The sequence below is a fragment of the Canis aureus genome, chromosome 24 (genome assembly GCF_053574225.1).
Source record: "Canis aureus isolate CA01 chromosome 24, VMU_Caureus_v.1.0, whole genome shotgun sequence".
Lineage (NCBI taxonomy): Eukaryota > Metazoa > Chordata > Mammalia > Carnivora > Canidae > Canis > Canis aureus.
The window spans coordinates 42,928,894-42,953,652 of record NC_135634.1 but is presented as its reverse complement, the minus strand read 5'-3'; the positions used below and the strand labels follow the sequence as shown (position 1 = coordinate 42,953,652).

The following is a 24,759-nucleotide window of genomic DNA, read 5'->3' as shown; positions in this document are numbered from 1 at the left end:
TGAACTCGGGAGAGAAGAATAAAGTTCAGGCTTTAGACTTGTTTATTTTGAGCTTGGCCTTGAACTGAGGAATAGATATAAGGGGAAAGACATTCAGGGTAAGAGGACTGGTGCGAACGATGATGTGGGAGGGAGGTCAGTTTGGCCAGAGCAGTGGATTTCAAGAAGGGAGCCACAGAGGATTCTGAAGAGGACAGGAGGTGGGAGCCAGGCTGTCAAGGAGAGGGAGCACTGGTATGTAGGGGCAGTGGTGCTGGTCTAATGTGATGAGCACTGTGGGGTTGATTTTGGTGATGAGGGGGAAGAGCCAAAGTCAGGTGGAGGAGGCAGCAGAAAGCAGGACACTGAGTACTAGGAATGTTGTGAAGTAGGTTCTCTAGATGTGATTCTTTTTTTTTTTTTTTCCTTAGGATTTTATTTATTTATTCATTTATTCATGAGAGACACAGAGAGAACAGAGACACAGGCAGAGGGAGAAGCAGGCTCCATGCAGGGAGCCCAATGTGGGACTCGATCTCAGGACCTGGGGATCACGCCCTGAGCTGAAGGCAGACGCTCAACCGCTGAGCCACCCAGGTGCCCCTCTAGATGCGATTCTATGTCAGGGAAGCAAGGAGACAAGAGAGGCAGAGTCAAAAGTGACAGGTAGCAGAGTTTCAAGCTGGGGCGTATTTCTGTTGGAAAGGAAGGCCTTTCTTTGAGAAGAGCAGTTGCAGTCAGTTTTGACGTGTCTGTGGCATTGAGCAGGCCCGTGGAAGCGGAGACCCCCAGACCAGGAGGGAGGCTGTGGCTGCAGATGGAGAGCTGGGGCCCTCTGCTTGGAGCTTTGGAGGGGAGCTTCTGGGAAGGGAGGAATTTCCCGAGCGAGAAGGGTGGGCGGGGAGGGGGTTTGGGGGAATGCCACTGTTTAGGCTGGGTTAGCATGTGGGAGAGAAAGCGAGGGGGGCCAAAGGGCAGGGTGGGGAGACCAGGCCGTGGGAGGGAAGGTGAATCAGAGAGGGGAATTTCGAAGTTGGCGATCTTCGGGGCAGAGTCGTTCTGAGTGTGGCCTTCCCGGCGCTGGTGGAGATTTCCTCCCTCCAGTCAGTCTCGCCCCAAACCTTGGTGTCACCCTTGAGCTTTTCCCTTTCCTGTCCCACAGCCACGTACCATTAAGTTCTTTGGCTCCAAGTTCAGCGTGTCCGGGATCTGACCGCGTCTTACCGCTGCCCTGCTCTACTGCCCGGGCCCAGCCTCCCCTGGGTTATTGCCAGACCCCCCTGACCCACCTCCCTACTTCTACCCCTGCCCCCCAACTGGGCCAGAATAATGACATCCCAGGTCTGCTCATAGTCCTTGGCGTCTCCTGTTTCACCCAGCCAACCCTTGGAAGCCAACCCTGGAAGTCCCACGAGGCCTCATGTGTCTGTCCCTTGATTCTCTGACCCCTTAGTCTCCTATGCTCCTCTCTCTTGCTCCCACCACTTCCACCATTTTCCATCTCCCCAGGCATCCTCCTTGGGCTGGTCCTCTGTACCAGCTACCCACGCCTGCTGGCTCACTCCATTACCTGCTTCGTGACCTTGCTTACTTGTCACCTGCTCAGTCAGGCTTCTTCTGGCCCTGCTCTTGTTACAGCTGCAGCCTCCTCTCCTATCTGGGCCCCAGCCCTCCATGCTCCCCACACCCTCCTGGCTCTGCTCTCCTCTTCCCCCATAAAACACATCCCCTTTCTAACCTGTCTATACCTGCTAGAGTGTAAACACGATGAGGGCAGGAGACTATGACCTGTTTCCTACTGTATTGCAAGCCCCTGATGCAGTGTGTGGGGGAAGTAGGCCTTCAATAAACATCGATCGAATGAATAAATTAAATGAACTGTGAGTTCCTGGTAAATAACCAGAGTGGGGGTTATTTTCTAAGTGTGGGAACCCAACTCAAACTTGCTTATGCAGAACAACCAAGAAAGCAGCCAGCAAAGGTGGTGAGAGTCTCCTGCAACTGGATGTCCAGATATGGATTTGGTTTGGTTCAGGTTTCCTGCATCTGATTCTATTTTATAGAATGTGTTGTGGAGACACGTAGATGCACATGCCTGCATGTGTGCATCCATCACATGTAGGTACACACAGGTACAGCTGTGTTTGTATGCATGGACACACAGTTGCATGTGCACACACATGGACACCCATTCGTGTACGTACACATACATAGACGCATATCCCTATGTAGATTTGCACATACGAGACACACGGACATGATATGCACGTATATGATTCAAAGGACTTGACAGGTGGGTGAGCATAAACGGGTAGATAGCTTGGAGCAGAGGAGTGTGAGCATATAAAGAGGCATGAAACTGGACAATTATTTGGGAAAGAAATAGAATCTTTAGAGTTGGAAATAATGCTAGTATTTGTGTGGAGGATATAGTACACAGCTAATACTCATGAATAAAAACAATCAGCAAAATCATGAGTTGATTTTCTATTAGTGTGCTCATTGTATTTTTCTTAAAATTTTCTTTATTATTTTAGTCGACAGACAATGTGTTCTTCATTTCAGGTGCACAGCCCGGTGATTCAACAATTCTATATTTTATGGAGTCCTCACCACGACGAGTGTAGTTATTACCTGTCACCATATAACGTTATTTCAATATTATCGATTCGACTCCCTATGCCGTACTTTTCATCTTTGTGACTTACTCATTTTACAACTGCGATGGTTGTATTTTAAGGAGCATTTCCTTTAGAATATTAAAGTGTGGTTGGCTTCTACTAAGAAGCCTGATCCCAAAGCTCATCTTTTACGCTAGGAAGCCAGGCCTCCTGTGGTGGCAGGCAGCCCTGTTACCAAGGCGGGGGGCCTACCATTAGCATTAGCTATGGAAGCTAGACGGAACGAGCAAAAGAAGCAAAAGAGATGAAGAGGTACAGACTTCCAGTTATAAAAGAAACAAGTCACGGGGATGTAAAGTACAGAACAGGGAATATAGTCAATGATATTGTAATAACATTGCATGGTGACAGATGGTGACCACGCTTACTGGAAGCACTGAGTAATGTGTAAAACTGTTGAATCTTTATGTCGCACACCTGAAGCTAACATATTGTATGTCAACGATACTTCAATTAAGAAAAATATATGATAGGGGCACCTGGATGGCTCTGTCAGTTAAGCAACCGACTCTTGGTTTTGGCTCAGATCGTGATCTCAGAGTCATGAGATCGAGCCCCGCATTGGCTCCTGGCTCAGTGGGGAGTCTGCTTGAAGAATCTCTTCTTCTGCCCTCCCCACACTCTCTTGCATGTTCTTTGTCTCTCTCTCTCAAATAAATAAAATCTTTATTAGAGAGAGCATAGGCAGGGGGGAGAGGCAGAAGGAGAGGGAATCTTGGACTCCCCACATTGAGCAGAGAGCCCAACGTGTGGGGCTCGATCTCAGCACCCTGAGACCATGACTTGAGCCCAAACCAGGAGTCAGATGCTTAACTGACAGAGCCCCCCAAGCGCCCCTAAATAAATAAATCTTAAAAATATATTCTATATCTGGACCTTGGTGGTAGTTACTAGAGTTTTTACATTTGTGAAAACTCATTGTATTTTATTGTATGTAAGTTATACCACAATAAAATTAATTAAAAAAATAAATAGAAGCTAGAAAAGGCTAAGACCCACTGGATGTGGGTCAGATCATTTTTTTCTTTGTTTCTTTGTTTCGGGGCCTGCGCCTTACATATTGTGATTCCAGTTCGATTTTCCAGTGCTGCAGGCCATCTGTTCAAACAAAGTCATATTGGGATTTGGGGCAGCAAAGGTTGTAAGGAAGACTGAGAGGATTTTTAATTTGCTATGTTGAGTATCCCAGAGATCAGATAGTGTTCCCAGGACTTTTGTAAAGACCGAAGCGTAAACACAGTCTGATCTGGACAGGTGAAGGCAACCCTTTGCAGCCCTCGGAGCTGCCAGTCACATAGAATTAAATAATTTAATTTTGAGAGAGAGCTGATTGGGAATAGGGACAGTCTGTAATTCCTTCTTTTTCGGTAAGCCCCAAAGTGGGACTGGTGGTATTGTTTGTGGTCTGGAGCAGGGCCTGGTTTATAATTAGGATTGCCACCTAAATTGGTCTGGGGCTCTGTGTTCAGGGCAGCTCCTGGCTGAGATTGAAACCACTTTGCTTCGCAGTCAGAGCTGTTCGTGATTATATTTTTTCCACCAAAGCTGTTAGCTAAACCAGGGGGTCAGAGGAATTTCTTCCTGTCACTATCAGCTTTCTTTTCTGGGTTCCTTGCTTCTCTTTGCTTCCTTGTCCCTCTTGTATCCTCATATTTGCCCACTCAGGCCCCACACTCATCCTCCCTCCCCCTGCTCTTGCTGCCTTCCTCTCTTCTTCCCTTTTCCAGATATTTATTGAGCGCCTACTGAGTTGGCACCTGCTTGGCCCTGGCAATAGAGCGATGAACAAAACACCTAAAAATTCTTGCCCTTGTGAATTGGATGTTTTAGCGAGACAATAGGTAATAAATGATTCCACAAATAAATAGCAAATTATAAGTGTGATAAGCACATTGTGCTGTGACTGTGGTTGATAATAAAAGTCTGACATAACCTTGGGCCAGCAAGGATCACTACCTTAAAGAAAGATACTAGGCTAAAATACTAACTAGGCAACAGGGGAACCTTTGCTGGCAAAAGGCTGGAACTGCATGTGCAAAGGCCCTGTGGCTGGAGATAGTGCATAATCTCCGAGGAACTGCAGCGTGGCCACCAGGCTGGAGCTCAGAGAACTCAGAGTGAAAGAGGTGCAGATGTGGTGGAGAGGCAGGCTAGAGGAGACACGCTGGGCTCATGGAGGACACGTTAAGATCCACTCAAGAACTAACTGCTGACGGAAAGGAACTGGTAAACACGTTCATCCTGCATATGGTCCCCGCTGAAATATATGCACTGTCACTTTGCAGAAAAGAAGTCATCCTTAAGATGACATACCTGGTAGTTGGATCCATAGGTGCCTTTGGCCACATCCCCAGAGATTCTGATTTACTGGGTCAGGCTGCAGCAGCATAACCATTTGTTTAATAAACCCTGTAGGCGATTCTGATTGTAAGCCAGAGAGGAAAGGGGCTGAGTGATAGAGAACTTTCTGGAGCTCCAGAAAGTGGAGCAGGTAGGTAAGACTGCCTCTGAGCATCCTGAGGACTGAGGTCGAGGGTGTGACTGTTCTTGTGGTGACAATGCTAATAGGAGCCAGAAATAGCTCAACTAGACAGGCTGAATCTGAGTCAACCTCTCCATCCTTCCCAGTTGTTTTTCTTTCAAATCATGGCATACCGTTGGGGCTTCACTGCAATACATTGGCTAGTTTTATTTTTAGTACAATAATACATGCACTGGAAGATAAAGTTGTTATGCATAATTCAAGAAGCAAGTGCATCTCAAATTGGAACTCGCACCAAACACTTGTAAATTCAGGTACCTGCTTTCATATGACCTTGATGTTACCAGACCGTCTTATTGGTGGCCACTTAAATGTGAGGTTTTGAATCAAAGCAGAGCAAAGGAAAGCGATAGAACAAAGGCAGTCGAAAGATCGCATGCACAATGCTTGCAACAGCTCAGAAGGTAAACATGTCAATCAAGAACTTTTTATGTTAGCTCATCTGAAGGCCTGGTTCTCTGACTCCCTAACGTTTATGAAGTCATCTGCAGCCCAATTAGCTGTGCATTTATAATCTCCCATTACCCTCACATCAACACAGAGAAGTGATTAATTATTTTGGCATTCATAGTAATGCCATTAATCAGAATGCATTCATTGGGTATTAATGACTGGATGTGGTGGGTAATTGTATATGAGTTCTACAGTAATTTAGCAATTGATTTACTAGTATTTGATGAGTTGAAACTGTACTAGTGGAAGATTAAGTGATACAATTCTAACTGATTATGAAAAGGCGATCAAATATACATTGAAAATGATTAAATAAATGAAGAATTTCAATTGTATATTCTGTGTGAGCCAACAAAATTTCAAAGGAAAGTGCAAATTAATTTTCATGTTCTACCAATGGGTATTTGGGAACTGGCATTAAAAAATGTGTCCAATTAGGATGTGGTTTCCATATGCAATGAGGTTTTTTTTTCTAAGTTTTTTTTTTTTCTAAGTGGAGATTACTTAATGCCAGAAATAGGCACATGGAAAGGTTTGACAGACCTAGTTGTAAATTTTGCTTCAAAAAAAGATTTTATAATTTGAGTATTTTTTATACCGTTTTATACCATTAAGTGTTTCTTGTATTAATTGCTGGTTTTACTTTTTTAAAAAAATGTATTTTAATCCTATGAAGTGTAGCCATACATCATTTATTCACATATTTTGCTTTTACAACTTTAAATGTAGCCTAGAGCCTAGTTTTTAAAAGTAGAACCTAGGCATGAATTATTTAAAAGGGTAGATAATAAAAGTCACATTATTGTGAATGTGTGCTGTGCTTTTGTTTGGAAACTATTTTTTAAATTCTAGCAATAATTTTTAAAAGTGGAAAAAAAAAGTGGAAATAATTTTTAAAAATTCCATTTAAAAGGTTTGACATCACAGAAACTGAATTAGGGGACTCTCTAAATGACTTACATGCTTATGTCCCAATACTGCTGTTTTCTCAGGGGGGCATACCTTCCCAGAGCTATTTCCTCATACCCACACAAGTGTAGGTTCCATTGAGGATCCTACTTTAAGTAGATATTGGTTGTTGATGTTGCTGTGGATGACAGTGATGATGGTGGTGGTAGTGGTAGTGGTGGTGTTGGGGGGTGATGAAGGTGATGATGAGGTGATGGTGGTAATGATGGGGTGATGGTGGTGTTGATGATTGGGGTGGTGCTGATGATGATGGGGTTGTGGTGGTGGTGATGATGATGGTAGTAATGATGGGGGTGATGATGATGGGATGGTTGGCTATGGACTGAATGTTTGTGTCCCCTTCAAATTTATATATATTGAAATCCTATTCTCCAATTGTAATAGTTTTTGGAAATGGAGCCTTTGGCAGATATTTAGGGTTAGATTAGGTCATGAGGATGGAACCCCATAATGAAATTAGTGCCTTATAAGGAGATATAGGGACCAGAGTTTTCGCTTTGCCATGTGAGGGTACAGCGAAAAGGCAGCTGTCTCTAAACCAGGAAGCGAATCCTCACCAAGATCCTGACCATGCTAGTACCCTGATCTCAGACTTGTAGCTTCCAGGATTGTAAGAAATAAATATTTGCTGTTTAAGCTAGCCAATTTATGATATTCTGTTATAGCTACCTGGACTGACCTGATTGCAACAGTGGTGGTGATGATGATGGTGATGGTAGTGATGGCAATGATGATGATAGTGGTGATGATGGTGATGGTGGTGATGGTGATGATGATGGTGATGGTGGTGATGATGATGGTATGATGATGATGTTGATGACAATGACTTACAGAGTCCTTTCACATGCTTGCACTGCACGAAGAGCTTTGCCCATAGCAAGGCCTTTGATCATAACCACCAACCTGGAAATAGGTAGTATTATTATCTCTGTTTCAGAGAGAAAGAATCCAAGGCATGAGTGATGGAAGTAACTCTCCCAAATTCAGAGCTGATGAGAACTTGAACAATCTGGTGGTAGAGCCTTGCATAGCCTCCCGTTACTTCATGCAGTCACTTGGGCCTGGTTACTCATGGTAGTATAAATAGCAAAGCCACTAATTAGGAGGCAGTCATTTGCAATTAATAAATAGATATTGTGGGAAGTTGCTCACTTCTGTAATGTGAAACACTATCTACAGGATAAATAAAATATTACAATTAAACTATAGATTGGGATGCCTCAATGCCTCAGCAATTGAGCATCTGCCTTTGGCTCAGGGCATGATCCCAGAGTCCCGGGATCGAGTTCCACATTGGGCTTCCTGTGTGGAGCCTGCTTCTCCCTCCGCCTGTGTTTCTGCTTCTCTCTCTCTTGTGTCTCTCATGAATGCATAAATAAAATCTTAAAAAAGAACATTTAACTATAGATTATAGCTACCTGTTACTGTGCACATTTAATACTCCCGTATAATAAAAGGACTGACATCAGGTGTTTTTCCTGACCTTGTTCTCAGTTCTCTCCCACTCCTCCCCTGTCTGAGAGGTGAGCCACTCTCATGGTCAACCCTGCTTTGTGAATACTAAGGAAGATGAAGGAGACGGGAATGTGATGGAATTAGTATTTTGTGAGATTGCGATGCTAAGTAGTAGCTCAGTGGTGATTCCTTCTGAGTCAAGGGACAGAAGTGGCACAGCAGCAGGAGTTTGCATGATTCTTTTGTACACCTGTATTGGTTACAATGGTCTAATCTGTCATCATGGAGAGACCTCCAATACATTGACTTAAATTCTTTTTTTTTTTTAAAGATTTATATATTTATTTATTTATTTATTTATTTATTTATTTATTTATGAGAGAGAGAGAGAGAGAGAGGGAAGGGCAGAGACACAAGAGGAGGGAGAAGCAGGCTCCATGCCGGGAGCATGACGTGGGACTCAATCCCGGGACTCCAGGATCGCGCCCTGGGCAAAGGCACTAAACCGCTGAGCCACCTAGGGATTCCCATTGGCTTAAACTCTAAGTTCATCTCTCTCTCTCATATTACAGTGTAGACGTAGGTGGTCCAGGCCTGAGAAGACAATCCTACACCCTCACCACACAGATTCCATCTCTGGATTCAGACCGGCTGCCCCCACTGTCATGGGGCAGAGGAAATGGGCCATGGGGGCAGTGTCATGGGGCAGTGGGAGGTGGAGGGGATGGGCAGGACAGCACTTGCTTAGTCTTCGTGGATGTACACAGAAGTGCCACACCTCCTGTCCCTGAGTCACTGAGAGGCATATTCTTTAACTGGCTGGCCGGGTTCCCAGCACAAACCCCTAATGCTATTATTAAAAAGCATGTGGGGAGAATAGACACCACTGGGCAACTAGCAGTTACTCCCGTGGCTCAAATACTCAAGTCTTCACTTTGGGCAAATAGTTTAGTCTAATATTGATAGAGAAAGGAGTGTGGTAGGGTGAACATCTTGAAAAAATAAAATTGAACAGAAATACGGCACTCTGGACTAATAACTCTTTACTGTGGGAATAGATCTTTCTTTTGGAAAAGTGTAGAACGTCAACCTACAGAGTCTCAGTCTAAAATTTTTGTTCATTTTGTGAGCCTGCGTTTCCATATTGAATTTTCTGAGCCTTGTCTGCAGGTAAAGAGACAGAAGGTGCTGTTGAGATGCTGATAAAGCCGGGAGGCCGCAGTGAAGGGCCGCTCGGTCGGACAGTAAGATTTGCTGAGAACCAGTCATTCTGTCTTCAGGTGATAGCAAAGCCGATTTTTTTTTTTTTTCAACAACAGCGTCCCATTATCTTTGCAGTTTCATTTTCTTTGGAGCCAATGATATTGCTTAGTGTATACTTTTCACAGTCATTCAGCCTGGTGTGATCTACCCAATGATTTAGATGAGTGGCAACAGCAGAAGTACTTGGTCTGTCGCTGTTACGTGCCATTGTGTCGCCTAATTCAGAAAGTGTTTTTGGCCTTACCTTATTCAGGAACCGGCGGAAAATAAGATGATCTGTCAGAATGAATTTTCCAAAAAAGCAATGTACTGTTTTAAGTATCAACTTCAAAGTAAGCAGGCAAGCAGACAGCAACAGAACCCAGGCTTTACGTGGAAATCTAAAGAAAGCTTTGTTTAGAAAAGACAAGATAGACCTTGAATGAGGTCCTGAGATGGTCAGTGTGGCCAGGCACTACATGGGTGTGGTGAGAGCTTTTTTAGTCTATATTATTCAAGTTTCCCTCCTTCACTCCTGGCGAAGGGGGGAAACACGCATTCTGCACACACACAAACAGGAGGATGGCTTTGCTCCTATAGCGAAGCACGTTAGTAAGCCTTGCTTGAGTGTCAGCTTGAGTGTCATGCGGCCTGGACTTGGTCTAGGTTCGTATTTTCTGCCTGCATCAGGCTCTCTTTTTGTGTCTGGACAGACGTTGTCTAAAGATGACTTGTTTCTCAGGTTTTGCTTCTTAGCTCACAAGTACTAAGTCACAAATCTATGGGGATCCCGACCAGCTTTGTGCTCGCCTGCATCCTACGTTCTTAAAAAAGCTGGTGCAGATACACCGTTTCACCCCCTGCTTTTGGGGAACGAGATGTGGGAATTGGGGGTGTTGGCCTTCCCACTGACTATGGGAATGCAGAAGCCCCGCTTCTCCAGCTGGAGCTGGAATCCGCAATCTTGCAAGCTTTTCATGCCTATCTGCTGCCAGCCCTGGGACCTCCTGGACTGTGAACAGTTTTTATAGGTTATAGGTATGTGCCAAATGACTCGCCAAGTCTTAATAGGAAAAGTCGGCAGTCTGTTTCCAACACCTACTGCTCAAGTATTTACGGCCCTGAGTTTTTATTTTGCATGTATGCTTTCCTTTCTCGGAAAAGAAAATGGTCTTTAGTCAAACCACTGAAGTGAGAAATGCAAATCCCATTTGCCATTAATCCCAATGAGGTATTAACCACGAAGTCCGTTTAAGACTCTTTAGTGTTAATATTAAGAAGACAAGTGGTAAAATAAACAGTTAATGGCCTGGAGCCAGCCATCCCGCATGTTCCACCTGCCGCTTGACCACTCCATCCCAGAGATAATGACCGGAACCCCCTTTCGGTTGCTCTCAACTTCTCATTGGCACCAGGGGAGGTGACTTTGGCAGAGTCCCTGTTTTAAAAGGACTGTAATGATGGCAGGACATTTTATGACTGTGTTAATGAGCACAGTGTGGGGTTGTGGGCAGGGCAGAGTGTTTGTGTGTTTTTGTGAAGAGTGAGGGGAGGAGGGATGGAGAGAGGGGGAAGGAAACCCAACTTTTTTTTGTCACTGAAACTAGTTACTTGAGGATGCTAACAGATCTCTGGATAATCTCTGGAGTAAGTTTTTCTTCATTCTGGTTTTAAAACTCATTAGGGAAATCACTCGGTTATGTAGCAAGTAGAGGGGGCTCTCCAAGTGTAGCAATTATCTTTGCCCTCCCTCCCTCTTCTCTTTCTTTCCCAGCATCTGGATATTGAGCTGAACTATGTAGCATCCTTGAAATTTTTTTATGTCAGAGACCTCAGTTCCCCCCACCCCCCTTTTAAAAAATACTTTATTTATTTATTCCTGAGAGACACAGAGAGAGGCAGAGACATAGGCAGAGGGAGAAGCAGGCTCCCTGTAGGGAGCCTGATGTGGGACTCGATCCCAGGACCCTGGGATCATGACCTGAGCCAAAGGCAGACGCTCAACCACTGAGCCACCCAGGTGTCCCCAGGTGCCCCTTTCAATGCTGAAGTTGTCAAGGGTCTGCCATCATGGAGTTCTGGATGTCCTTCATGCTGCAGAAATCCTGTCATTTCTTATCAACCTCATGATGAAAAATCTTGTAGCTATTTGTTTTAGTTAATTATTTTAGTATGATTCTGTTGTGGTCTGATGTCAATACACAAGTAGGTTTCTATCATGAATATTGGCCTGTAATGCTTGGTTCTGGGCCCTGTTCTGTCTCTGATCATTAGGTGCCCTTCTCTGTCCCAATAGTGCAGCACCATCCGTATTGAGATGAGGCCCACATTGAAATATTCAGCATGTCCTATGTCCAACCACCAGCTTTTGACTGCTCTGTTTGGAAAGGGGGTCTCATCAGAATCTCAAACTGACTCGATTCACAACAGAAATCTTGATTCACTGGCCCAGCATCACCCCCACAAAGTTGCTTACACTATGTATGATTTTTTTTTACTTTCCTCCTGTCCCACATCCAATGTATATGAAGTCTTATTGGTTCTCCCTCCAAAATGTGATCTTTGAGAAAGCATAAGTCATGCTTTTCCCCCTGCTTAAAGCTCTTCAATGGATTCCCATTTTACTGAGGTTCACGAGATATCCTCTAATCTGGCCCTTCCTGCCTCTCTGCCTTCATCAAGGTCTTGGCCATCGACACATGGTGTCCTCATCTGTGTGACACATTGACCCTCTTATGTGATAGGTGACCTCCTCATCCATGTGACTGACACATGACCTCCTCCTTCATGTGACATATGACCTCAGCTCTCTTTGCTGGCTCTTTCTCAGCCTTTGGAACTCACCCTAAAAGCAGCCTCCTACATAGAGCTGGATAAGCATCTGCTGAATATTGAACGAATGAGCTCGGCTTCCCTCCGTCGCTAGGCCGCCGTCCATCCCACCCACCCCTTCACACCAGTTTACTCACTGGAGCGCACGATTTGTCCACGTAAAGTGACTCAATATTTTTGCCTCATAGTCAGAATTGTAGACTTGAACTATACACAATGATAATTTAAATATATGTTTATTCATGAACATTTTCAAAGAACTCCAGCATTACATTTGTTGGGGTTGGAATGAAGAATATATTTTCTCATGAGAGTGAGAGGGTGAGAAAACGTGATCAGATGTGAGAGAGCCCCTGGACAGCCTTTGTTTTTTTTTTGTTTTTTTTTTGCGTTCCTGTGTTAGTATCTCCTTTCCTGGGATCTCATGCAATTTCTGCCTCATGCTTTGTTGTTACTCTTTGGTCTTCCTCCCTCCTTCCCTTCTTCCTACTTTCTTTCTAAATCTCCTCCCTCCTTCCCCTTCCTTTCTAAATCTCATCTTGCTCTTTCCCTTGCTTGTTGTTAATTTATTTTTTATTTTTTAAAGATTTTATTTATTTATTCATGAGGACACATAGAGGGAGGCAGAGACACAGGCAGAAGGAGAAGCAGGCTCCTTGTGGGGAGCCCAATGCGGGACTCGATCCCAGGAACCCGGGATCACAACCCAAGCCAAACGCAGACACTCAACCACTGAGCCACCCGGTTGCCTTGCTTGTTGTTAATTTAAACCAGGCATTAGCTGGAGCGGCACCATGGCCTGCTGTGTGGGTTCAGTTCTGTAGTTTTTGGAAGGACCCTAGGAGATGCAGGTGTTGACAAAACCCCCTCTTGAGGCAGCTCTAGAAACAGAACCAGAGTGTCCTTCTTATTCCTACTTTTTTGGTTTTTGTCTCCAGTTGATCACTTGACCCATGGATCTTAGAATCCTGAATATGAGGACAAGCTTTTCGATGTAGGTCTGTATCAAGAATTATGTTATGTATATTGGTTTCATGTTGTTAAGGAAGCAAAAGAGTAGGGACCATTTGCTCCGTGTTTCTTATCAGTGTGTTAAAAGTGTCCATCAGTTTGAGTGCTGTGTCAAAGAAACCACACTGGCTTTTCAACAACTTTTAAAATGATCACTTATAAAGCCCCAAAGAACTTTTTTTTTTTTAAAGAGTTCTGTTTCATTTCTGATTCTTCCTGCTGCCTCTTTGTAAAGGGTGCAGTTCCTGCTCTTGGCATGTGGGATTTCCTGAGGGCTGCTTTGCTCTAACCCAGCTGCAGTTTGATGAAAGTTAAATTGGACAGTATTACTTTTCATTATGAGCAGCTCCAAGCATTTTCCCTGAGACATGATCAAAGGGAGGTGCCAACAACTTACTGAAATTACACTCTTACCTGGAAGGAGCTGCCAGGCACCGTTCTCATCGTGTGAGCAGTATATTGCTGAAAACAGCATGCACATCCTTTTGACTTACTTTGGGGGCTTAAGGGACATAATTAGGAATTACATAGTAATATGTGACACACTTTGCAAAGATTGATTTCTTTAATAGTTTACTAAAGCATTTTAGGGCCAAAATGCTCACAGTCTTATGGAGCAAATAAAGCTAATATAGAAACGTTTATCAGAGTTGTCTCCAAAAACTGCTGAGACTTATGATAAGCTAGAGAGGATAAAGATTGTCTAAATAACACAGAGTCACCTAGACTTTCAAAAATAGGTGTGTAAAATGTGCTTTCGGTAGCTCAAATGTGTGCCTCTAATTCCAGATAATATTCTTTATGTTTCTTAGATTAGTTTTTCTTTTTCTACCAGACTAGTGGTTCTTTTTTTTTTTTTTTTTTTTAAGATTTTATTTATTTATTCATTCGAGACACAGAGAGGGAGAGAGAGAGGCAGAGATACAGGCAGAGGGAGAAGCAGGCTCTGTGCAGGGAGCCCAACGCAGGACTTGATCCCATGACTCCGGGGTCACGACCTGGGCGTGAAGGCAGGCGCTAAACCACTGAGCCACCCAGGCTGCCCCAGACTAGTGGTTCTTAACTGGAAGCAATGTTCGAATTATTTGGGGAGTCTTTTTCAAAAATGTGCTTGCCAGAGACCCATCCCAGACTATTAATTTTGAAACACTTGTTTTGGAGCCTGACAGTGTATACTTAGAAAAAGCTCCTGCAAAATTAGGAAGCTTCTGATTTCAAAGCCAGTTAAGGATCACTGCTCTTGATTGCAAGTTTGGTGTGGTGGAAACCAAGAGTGCGCCGTCTTTGTGACCTGGGAACCAGTGCCTGGTTTGTAGACTTGAGGTCGGTAAGTGTTCATTGAGGGAACGGAAGCCAATTATTTAGAAAACTATACCATGTATATTTTAAACTGCTCATTCATTTGAATTACTCCTAGCTAAGTTAATTTAATAGTTCAATACGAGTTTTTAAAATAACCTTTGGAGGGAGGCTTCTTCTACATAATTACATAGCATTTTGTGATCTAAGTGCTAAGTAGGCAGGTGATACAGTTTTTACAATAATTTAATATGAAACCGGAGAACACAGCAAAGACACAGAAGACAACTGTATAACTTCTGATATCCGACTTTACCTCCATTATTTTACATGTAAAAATGCCTTTAGCATAAGAACTCTGGTAGGATCCCACCATTGCACCAGGCTCAGTTTCTCTATCATGGCTAATTATAAGTTGACAAGCAACTTTTTTTTTTTTTGTAATAAACTGAAATTTATGCATTTGAGTGATTGCTTTTTAAAATTTATTTTATTTTATTTTATTTTATTAGATTTTATTTATTTATTTATGAAAGACACAGAGAGAGGCAGAGACACAGGCAGAGGGAGAAGCAGGCTCCATGCAGGGAGCCAGATGTGGGACTCGATCCCGGGTCTTCAGGATTACACCCCGGACCGAAGGCAGGCGCCAAACCACAGAGCCACCAGGGTTGCCCCTGATTGCTTTTCTTAAAAAGTGGACATGTTAGATGACAAGACATTTTGGAAAGTCCTCCTGGGGAATTATCTTTGCTTACTCTGGCCGTATACGTACCCACCTCTTGACTTCCTCCCAACCACTTCTCTAAGGCTTGTCCCTTGCCATTAAGGAGGACTCAGTAAAGGTGAGAAGATGAGAAAGTACCTAAGATAGAGAATAACCTGGGACCTGTACGTGAGAGTATGTACTTGGGCACGAGTAGACACAACAGAGCTCGAACGGGGGTAGAATGTTGAGAAATAGGTGAGATCAGAGCTCCAGTGTTGGGAGAGGAGAGGTATTCCAGGCAACTGTTTACAGAGTTGGGGTGAGCCAGGCGTGAGTGAAGGCAGCTGGGAGATGGCGGGAGGCGTCTGCAGACTGCGGAGCCATAACAGAGGAAGTATGAACCACACTTTCCTTCTGTCCCAAAGCCAAGGAATATTGGTTAAGTTTTCAGCAGGAAATTTTAGGAGGAAAGCAACTCGGTCTCTGTGGGGATGAAATACCCTTGTTTGTGAGAACTGCTGTACCTGTCTTGTCTCCTGATTACCAACTGAAGTTGAAGGGTGTCTGTCTCCCTTCTGTTCTGACTTGCTTTAACTTCTATCATAACCTTAAAACTTGCGGATTGAATTAAATCTTATATTGCTGTTTTGGATCCATCATCTGCCTACTAAAAATATCCCAGGTATTCACGTAGTACTTGCCACTTTGCAGATTCCTGATCTCTGGGTGTTCCTCAGCCCGCAAGGAGTAGGGTGAGCATTTTGGCCCATTATTTGAGGCAGTCTCACTTTATGCCTGTGTCCACTTGTAATCATAAAAGCATCCCATTTTGATTCGAAAAGAGTCCTAGTTTTGAGGATAAATTCTCTGGTTACCCTATTTTATAGTTATTTTACTTACCTTACATAAGAGATGGGGCTCAGAGAAGCATGGCTTCTAGAATCACTTTCATCACCTTGTCTTAAGCACTTTTTATGAGGAATGCATGAGTCTCTCTCCTGGATGACGGGAATGTCAATTATAGGTTGTTTATTTAGAAATGAGGAATTATACATAAATAAACGAATATTCTTGTTAGAAAAAGGAGATACTCTCTTAATGAAATAATCATATTATGGGTGCAAGATACGGTATTAATTTCTTCATTCCAGTTGGAGGCTGTATTTTTTTCTACATTTATTGTTACCTCCTATGAACAAGTAGTTGTACTAGTTACAAGATCATCTGGTGATAAATATGACACATTGGTGGTAATTCAATCGATACTCAACTGTGATTGGCTCTGTTTTATTAGATGGTTAAATCACATAACTTAATAGATACCATGCAGTCAGATTGGTGATGAAGTATGCTCTTTATCAATAAGCTCATCATTGAATATGTTTCTTTCCTGTTTACCCATCTGTCAGGACACTGAGAGGCCCTGGGCAGATTGATACAAGGGGTGGCCTCGGGGGATATTTAGTGCTTGTAACTGTCCAACGTAGCCTGGAGGAGGAAGAATCGGGAGGTGAGGGCAGATGGCCCCCCCCAGGAGAAGTGGGTTCAAAACCAGTAAATTCGAAGATGCAAAATGCGGAGTTGGAATTGAGAGACCAAGTGGCCCACAGAGGACATGGCCAGGAACAGAACAACAGCCTCTAAAGCAATGACTGAGAGCCTGGTCTCCTCGTCCTTGGGCCTTAGATATTTCTCATGATGCTTGGCCTTTCTTAAAAGGCCATGGATCTGAATGGCCACTAGTCACGTGCTTTATTTCTTTGCCTAACATTGCATTTTGTTTTGTTCATCAGACTTGAATGCTGCGTAAAATAAACTCACAGGTTTGTAGAAAGAACGCTGGTAAAGTTTGACTTTACATTTCCTGTTCTCCCCTCCCTTTTTTTTAGGTTTTGTGAATGATTCTGTTACTAAATCTATTGTGGCTTTGCGCTTAACTCTGGTGGTGAAGGTGAGCACCTGTGTGTCAGGAGACAGCCATGCAAATGACTTGGAGTGTTCAGGAAAAGGAAAATGTACCACGAAGCCATCAGAGGTAAGGGGACACCTGGTAGCTCTTAAAAGCTATATTTACCTAAGTTTGCATCTATATGTCTGTATCAATACCTATCTACATCTATCTATGTCTGTCTGTCAAGAACAAAAAGAGAGAACAAGTGTATTGGCTGAATGTACTTGTTCCCTTCAAATTGCTGGTTTCAATTATGCATTCATGTGCAACGTGTGGATAGCCAAACTCTGTATAATTTTTAAAGAAATGACATTAAATGTGTGCGGTGCTGGATTCTGTTTTGGTGGGAAGTAAGATTTCTTGAGAAGGAAGAGTCATCATATTTGGTAGCAGAATCGAGAACCATGTCAGCCAGAATGGGTAAGCAGAGTCATTTTATTTCCCAGTTGTTGGGTAATCCCATCCTTAGACTTTGCATTTCTCTAACATTGAGAACAGAGTTCCAGAATCAAGAGAAAAGTATGAGAAGGAGCAGAGCAGAGACAGGGTCGAGAAAGCTGACCTTATTTTTGACCTCTGCGGGCCGGCGACATCAGTGCTATAGCAGGTCCAACTCCTTGCGCCCCTTCTTCTTCAGGGGCTCAGGTCACACGGGCCTGGGCAGGGGCAGGGTGAGTTCCTCCTCCTGCTCTGCTGGGTGAGTGGAGCCTGAGAGGCAGACCAGTACCAGACTATGACCACTGAGACCCACTCCCACCATCAAGGGCTCCATTAAAACAGCTTTTGCAGGTGGACTGTGGGCTCCACCCAGCGTCCCAGGAGAGGGAGACTCCACCCCTCATGGAGCCTGTTCCATGAGGGTACATCTGTTTCTCTTGCCACTTGCCTCCATGTCCCTCTCTCCTGTTCTGCACATTTGTCCACTAGAGTTTGTCCAGAATGAAATGGGTCCCCAAAGTCCCAAAAGGGCATGGTTTGTTTTAGACCAGTTTTAAGGGTGGCACAGATGAACTCTCCTTGGTGCTGCTTCCTTGCGGTAATGGCGGCACATTCGGTACCAGTGGTGTGAACTTGGTGAATGAAGGGAGTGGGGGTGACAGATGGAGAAGTGTTGGAAGACACTTACAAGTGTTGCTTGCATCATCTTGGAAAACCCAGTATTTTGATGTGTTAGGTGTACTGTTTGCGGTGGCCTAAGTATTCCATTTTCCTGTGAGATGTCCTCTGAAGAGGGAAGAATGCCCTAAGAAAGTCGGGAAACAATCATTTTGCTAGGTCTTTGAAAAGGAACACAAGTGTAAACCAAAGCCAAAATGAAATCCCTGGGGCAGGGGATGGTGCCTGGCCTGAAGTCAGGAGGCAAAGCCTGGGATTTCTTTCACGAAGCCAAGCCTGCCCTGTGAATCCCATTTTCTTCCATCTTGGCCAACTTGGACCGTTTTCTATCTTTCCTGAGGGGAAGCTTCATTTAGCAATTTATTTTATGAGAGAAAAAAGGAAAGGATATTGAGTGTTCTTCTGTGACAGTCAAGGAGGAGGGGTAGAGAAGCTGAGAAAAGATGAGGAAGCAGTGGGGAGCTCATTTGATAAGGATGTTCCAGAAGAGATGAAGTGTGAGAGACTGAGGAAAGCCAGCTGTCCCCACTGGAAGAGCATCACACCTTCCAAGTGCAAAGAGGAGACACACTGGTGTTCCTCAAATTCATTCTTACTATTCCCTGTGAACAGATCTGGGGCCTGATTAGCCCTGAAAAAAGACAAGAGTGGTGGAAGAGAAATGCCTTAAATGGGGAAGGGAGGGCTGTTCTTGGAATTTGGGACTGACACAGTGGTTAGGGTTCCTTGTGAGCTTTCTCTTACCACGGATGGCCTATCCGGGAAACATTTTAACCATAAAGCAGTCACCATGGTTTGGTTTTTGGGTTTTTGTTTTTGTTTTAGGTTTGTTTGTTTTTTTGAGACAGAGAGAAAGAGGGAGAGAGAGAGAATGCATGCATGCATGCTGGTGAGGAGCAGAGGGAGAGGGAGGGAGGGAATCATAAGCAGGCTCCACGTTCAGCGCAAAGCCCAACATGGGGCTTGATCCCACAGCCCTGAGATCATGACCCGAGCTGAAATCAAGAGTCAGATGCTTACCCTGCTGAGCTGCCCAGGCACCCTCCCATATTTTCTTAAAACATACATGTTGCTGGCTTGCAACCCTCCTCTTCATGGGTGTCCTCTGCATGGCAACTCTTGCTAAGAGGCTGTGCCTGGTGGTGTAGAATTGACTCATTGGACATGCAGTTGAAGCATTTAGCACCTGGCAGGTAACTTGGCAAACCTTGCCAAAGTGCTTTGTTTTTCCTGCAAAAATGACCCAAAAGCCTTCTTGAAAATCCATTCTAATTTTAGCAGGTCATTTCAGCAGAGGTACAGCTTCATTATGGGTACGAGCTCTTTTGAAGAGCTCCAAGTGCCCCGCCTCCCCTCGCTGCAACCCCCTCCAGTCCACACCAGGTGTGCAAAGCCTCTGGTGTTGCTTCTGTCAAAGCCTGCATTTACCTTCAGTGAATTGAAGGAAATTGTGGCCAGTCATCTAACCTGAGCCTCTATAATTACCCCTGGTGATGCTAAGCTAATGACTAGTCTGGAATTACCGACATGTCCATTTGTAGACCTGACACATTGTTATCTTGGACACAACCATCTGGAAGCCAGTCTTCCCATTCACAAAAACATGGCAGGAGTTGCACTACCTGTGGCAGGAATAGGAATGGAAGGTTGGCTCATCTTTTTTAAAGTCTGTTTGGCTTCCTGGGGCATTTTGTTGTCATGGTTGTCATGGTGACTTGAATGTAGTTTACTGCCCTGAAACACCGTTGCTTTCAGGTTTCCTTCTTTGTGCTGTTTCTTAAAATTAGGAGTTATAGGGACACCTGGGTGGCTCAGTGGTAGAGCGTCTGCCTTTGGCTCAGGTCCTGATCCTGGGTTCCGGGATTGAGTCCCACATTGGGCTCCCCACTGGGAGTCTGCTTCTGCCTCTGCCTGTGTCTCTGCCTCTCTGTGTCTCTCTTGAATAAATAAATAAAATCTTTTTTAAAAAATTAGAGATTATATAGTCCAGCCCTCCACCCAATGCAAGAATCCACTCCATAGTACAGAACAAAAAGAGCTCTACTTGGTGGTTTAATGTGATTGTTTCTAGTCACTTCTATATCTTTTTATTACATCATCCATCAGAATAAGAGCAATTCTTTTATTCCCATACTACTCCATTTGGTAATGGAGCTCTTCTATCAGATGTGCGTTGGCTAGAGGCTCTTTCACAATTCCAGGCTGATGGGTGGTCCACAATAAAGCTCCTACACCATCCTCAGAAAATCTATTTTCTTTTTTTTTTTAATGATTTCTTTATTTTAGAGAGAGAATAAGAGAGGGCATGTGCAAGTGGAGGGAGGGGCAGAGGGAGAGGGTGAGAAGCAGACTCCCCACTGAGCATGGAGTCTGATGTGGGGCTTAATCCCACAACCCTGAGACCTTGACCTGAGCCAAAATCAAGAGTTGGACACTTAACTGACTACACCGTCCAGGCACCCCCGGGAAAGTCTTTTTATATGTTTCCTATAACACGGTAAGGAGCTCTCTGTTTTTGAAAAGTGCTTTTGTGACAAGAGTTGATTCTGATCTTTTCTTCTCCTTACCAAAAACAATGAGAACAAAAGATTGACTGTGGTTACCACTTCTCTCTGAACTTAGTCACCAAGTTTGGCTGCTGCACATTTGATCAATCCCTAATTTTCTTAAAGGTAAGCCTCAGGGCTCTTTGCTGGTGTAGGCCTTAAGCCTTCTCAGATCCACTTAGGTTCTATGGACCCTGTCTGGCAAAAGCAAGAGTTGTGTGTTAGGATTCTCCAGAGAAACAGAACCAACAGAGGATAGATAGATAGATAGATAGATAGATAGATAGATAGATAGATAATAGATAGTATATCCTTCCTATCCTATCCTGCATAAATGAATTAAGGAGATTTATTTTAAGGAATTGGCTCATTGTAGCTCCACTCATTATGGAGTCTTGGTGAATCCAAAATCTGATCAGGAGGCCAATGAGCTAGAGATTCAGGAAAGAGCTGCAGCTGTAGTACAAAGGGGTCTGCTAGTGAACCAGGAAGAGCTGATGTCGGGGATGAAGTCTGCAGGCTGTCTGCTGCAGGGTTCTCTCTTGCTCAGGAGAGGTCAGCCTCTTGTCTATTCAGTCATTCAACTGATTGGACGAGGCCCACCCTCATTATGGGAGTAAACTGCTTTCCTCAAAGTCCACTGATTTAAGTAAAAAATCTCACCCCAAAAAACACCCTCACAGAAACATCCAGAATATTGTTTGGCCAAATATCTAGGCACCATGGCTCAGCCAAGTTGACACATAAAATTAGTCATCACAAGATTCTATTTTTTTTTTCTCAGATTCGCTGTTGTCCCCTTTCTGCCCAGTTGTGTTCCTTGCTCACGAAGCTAAAGGAACAGTTGTAAAATTTTAGTTTGGCTAAGATTTGCCTGAGGCCCTGACAAAAAGTCATATTCCAGGCCCCTCACTCAGATTACGGTGCCTTTTATTGGGCAGCCAGGTGATTCGGCAAGAGTAGATTGTGCAACATCATTCTGGAAAGTAGGGAGGGGGTGTCTCAGGAGCAGAGCTTACCATCTCCCTACTTTTTCTGATTCCCTAAAGCAAATGTACTGCATCTTCTTATTCAAGGATTTCATTGTCAAGAATTGTAAGGTCATGTGGAGTTCATAAAAAGGAGAAATGCTGATAGGTGATATAATGGTTCAGTAGTTAGCTCAGAGCTTTCCCATGTGTTGACCTGGTCTATATTGATAAGTAAGTGGGGGTAAGGCTGCCAGGCTTAGAAAGTTCCTTAGGATTCTCTAGCTCTTGCCCTGGGAATCTATCATCCTGTGTGGATTGGATCCTGGGAGCTAACTGCTCGGCTTTGTTTTGAGAGAGGAGTGAGCTGGCATTATGTCTGGGAGCAATTCCTAATCCCTCCTGAAGTCTGATCTTAATTCTCTCCAGATGTGGGCCTGCACATGAGAAAAACCCTAGCATGTTGGGCTCCTGAAAGTTCCCGACTTTCTGTTAACTCCCTCCCTACTCTTGGAAGTGGAAGACTCAAGCTCCAGGAAGTTCTGGTCTTTTCACAGCCGAGTTCTTCCATTTAGGGTTAGTTTATTGGAAGTAAATTACTGACTTTAACTGGTTGCTTTGTCCCTGGGCTTGATAACACCTGCTGGCCTTGTTCTAGTGCCCTGGGTAGGAGACCCTGTGCTTTCAGGAGTCTTGCCTGCCTTATATCAACAGCCTCCTTATTTTTTTCCTGTTTCCAAGGACGTCCCTCTTTATTAGGGTGCACAGGAAGCTCCCATTTCTGAGGTTTGCTTGTTTCAGATCTCATTCCCAGGACAAAGTGATAAGCCTGCCCTGAGCTGGGTGCCTGAACATCCTTTCCAGCTTGAACCTTGGCTCCCCTCACCATCCATGCGTCCCCTTGCTTCCTCCTTCAGATCCCTGTGGTTTTGTTCCTGCTGTTCCCTCCATCTGGAATGCCTTCCTGCTGCCCTACCCTACTCCAGCCCTCTGCCTTCCCACCGTCCTAACTATATTTCAGGCGCAGCCACAAACCTTCTTCCTTCTGAAAGCCATCTCTGCCCCATCCCTCCATGCAAGCTCCCGCTCTCAAGCCCAGTAATATTTTATTTTTCTTTTCTTTTTTTTTTTTTTAAATTTATCAATGGGAGACACGGAGAGAGAGGCACAGACACAGGCAGAGGGAGAAGAAGCCTCCCTATGGGGAGCCCAATGAGGGACTCGATCCCAGGACCCCAGGATCACGCCCTGAACCTAAGGCAGACGCTCAACTACTGAGCCACCCAGCTGCCCCTATTTTCTTTTTCTTTTTTTTTTTTTAAAGATTTATTTATTTATTTATTTATTTATTTATTTATTTATGATAGACATAGAGAGAGAGGCAGAGACACAGGAGGAGGGAGAAGCAGGCTCCATGCAAGGAGCCCAACGTGGGACTCAATCCAGGTTACTCCAGGTTGGTGCCCTGGGCCAAAGGCAGGCGCTAAACCACTGAGCCACCCAGGGATCCCCCCTATTTTATTTTTCTAATGAGACACTTGGCTTTGGTTTTTGCTTATATTTCATCATTATATTATTATTATTTGCAGGCACTTCATTGCACAGTTATTATGTGTCATGTGTCTGGTCCCTTGCTCGGTGCTGGGGAGTACACATTCGGTCAGTTAAGAGGTGGCCTCTGAGGAGGAGGTGGAATGTTTCCGGGTGGGGGTGCTGGATGAATCGTGGATTAGAGCACAGGGCGATGTGTGCCATGGGAGGGACCTGCAGGTGCCGTTTGGAGGCTCTGAGAAACACCCAACTCACAGGTGGGATCATAGGGAGCTTCCCAGTAGAGTCTCAGATGGTTGAGTTCCTTGACGTTAGAACCTGTTTGGTTCTTTCTATGTCTATTGTAACAACCTAGCGGGGTGCTTTCTGCATGGGAAGTGCTCAAAAACTGCTGACGAACCAAAAGAACAAATTAAATAAAAGAACAAAAATATCATGGAAAATCAAATTGAGTTTTGAGTTAGATATTGTCATTTGAATTGTAGGTTTGGTGTACAGGAGCATGGGAAGGACATGGTGAATTTGGTTTTATAAACTAATGAGTCAGAAAATATTCTCTGATCTAAAGCCATCTCACCCACGGCGTGACCCAGAATGTTGTAGTAACCCCTCAAGAACAATTTTAAGCAATGTTGCTTTTTTTCCCCCCTCTCCTTTCAAAAAAGAAATAGGTCAGAATAACTTGAACCAATGGAAGCTTTGATCCCATCCTGTTGGTTGGAAAGTGTCAGTGCATTCCTCTTTAGGTTAGGAAGTAGCACCATGCCATAGGGCAGGAGTAGACGTCATAGTCTTTTATTAATCACTTCTCCCACAGCTAATTTTTCCACCGTCATTAGTGTAAGCATAAAGGCCCTAATGAGGCTTTGCAAAAGGACTGTGACCTGGGAGGATTTTGAGAAAGTCATGGGAAGGGGGGAGGGTACGTAAGGAGGCCCATCCAAGAATCAGAGGAAGGGCATTCGCTGTATCCGTCTCAGCATCAAAATAGCAGCTGGCAAGCAAGATATGGAGCTGCTTTCGACTAGTTCTGTTCAGTGTGCAGCAGGGTTACGTCCCCATAGTCAGCCAGAGCTGTGAGGGAGTTTCTTCTATATGTAGGGAACAAAACAGAAAGAGAGGGTCAGAGTGGAACAGGGCTTGGGAAACTACTTAATGAAGCAGTGGCATTACAGAGAAAAGAAAAATTGATCCTAAGAAATTGTCCTCCGAAGGAGGGGGTGCTTTTTCTTGACTGTATAAATAGCTTATTGACAGAGCTCATTAATAATTTCTGAGCCAGAGAATAGATGCTTTGGGCTTAATGCCAAAATGAAGGTGCCTGAGATGTGTTTTTTTGCTAATAAGGGATTGGTGATCTCTCTTGCAGACTTTCCTTGCAGAAACTGCTTTGTGGACCTCTGAGAGAGAAAGAACTTTTATGGATAATAAAAAATAGAATAATAATTATTAGAA

The 24,759-nt window shown here is 44.1% G+C and overlaps 1 protein-coding gene across 1 annotated transcript in view; it reads left to right on the top strand.

Annotated features, from left to right (window-relative positions):
* DNER (delta/notch like EGF repeat containing) overlaps positions 1-24,759 on the top strand; it is a 320,012-nt gene that overhangs the window by 160,117 nt on the left and 135,136 nt on the right. Inside the window, exon 5 of the mRNA XM_077869106.1 lies at positions 17,062-17,207. Coding sequence (XP_077725232.1) covers positions 17,062-17,207 — 146 coding nt within the window. The remainder of the gene's footprint in view (positions 1-17,061; positions 17,208-24,759) is intronic.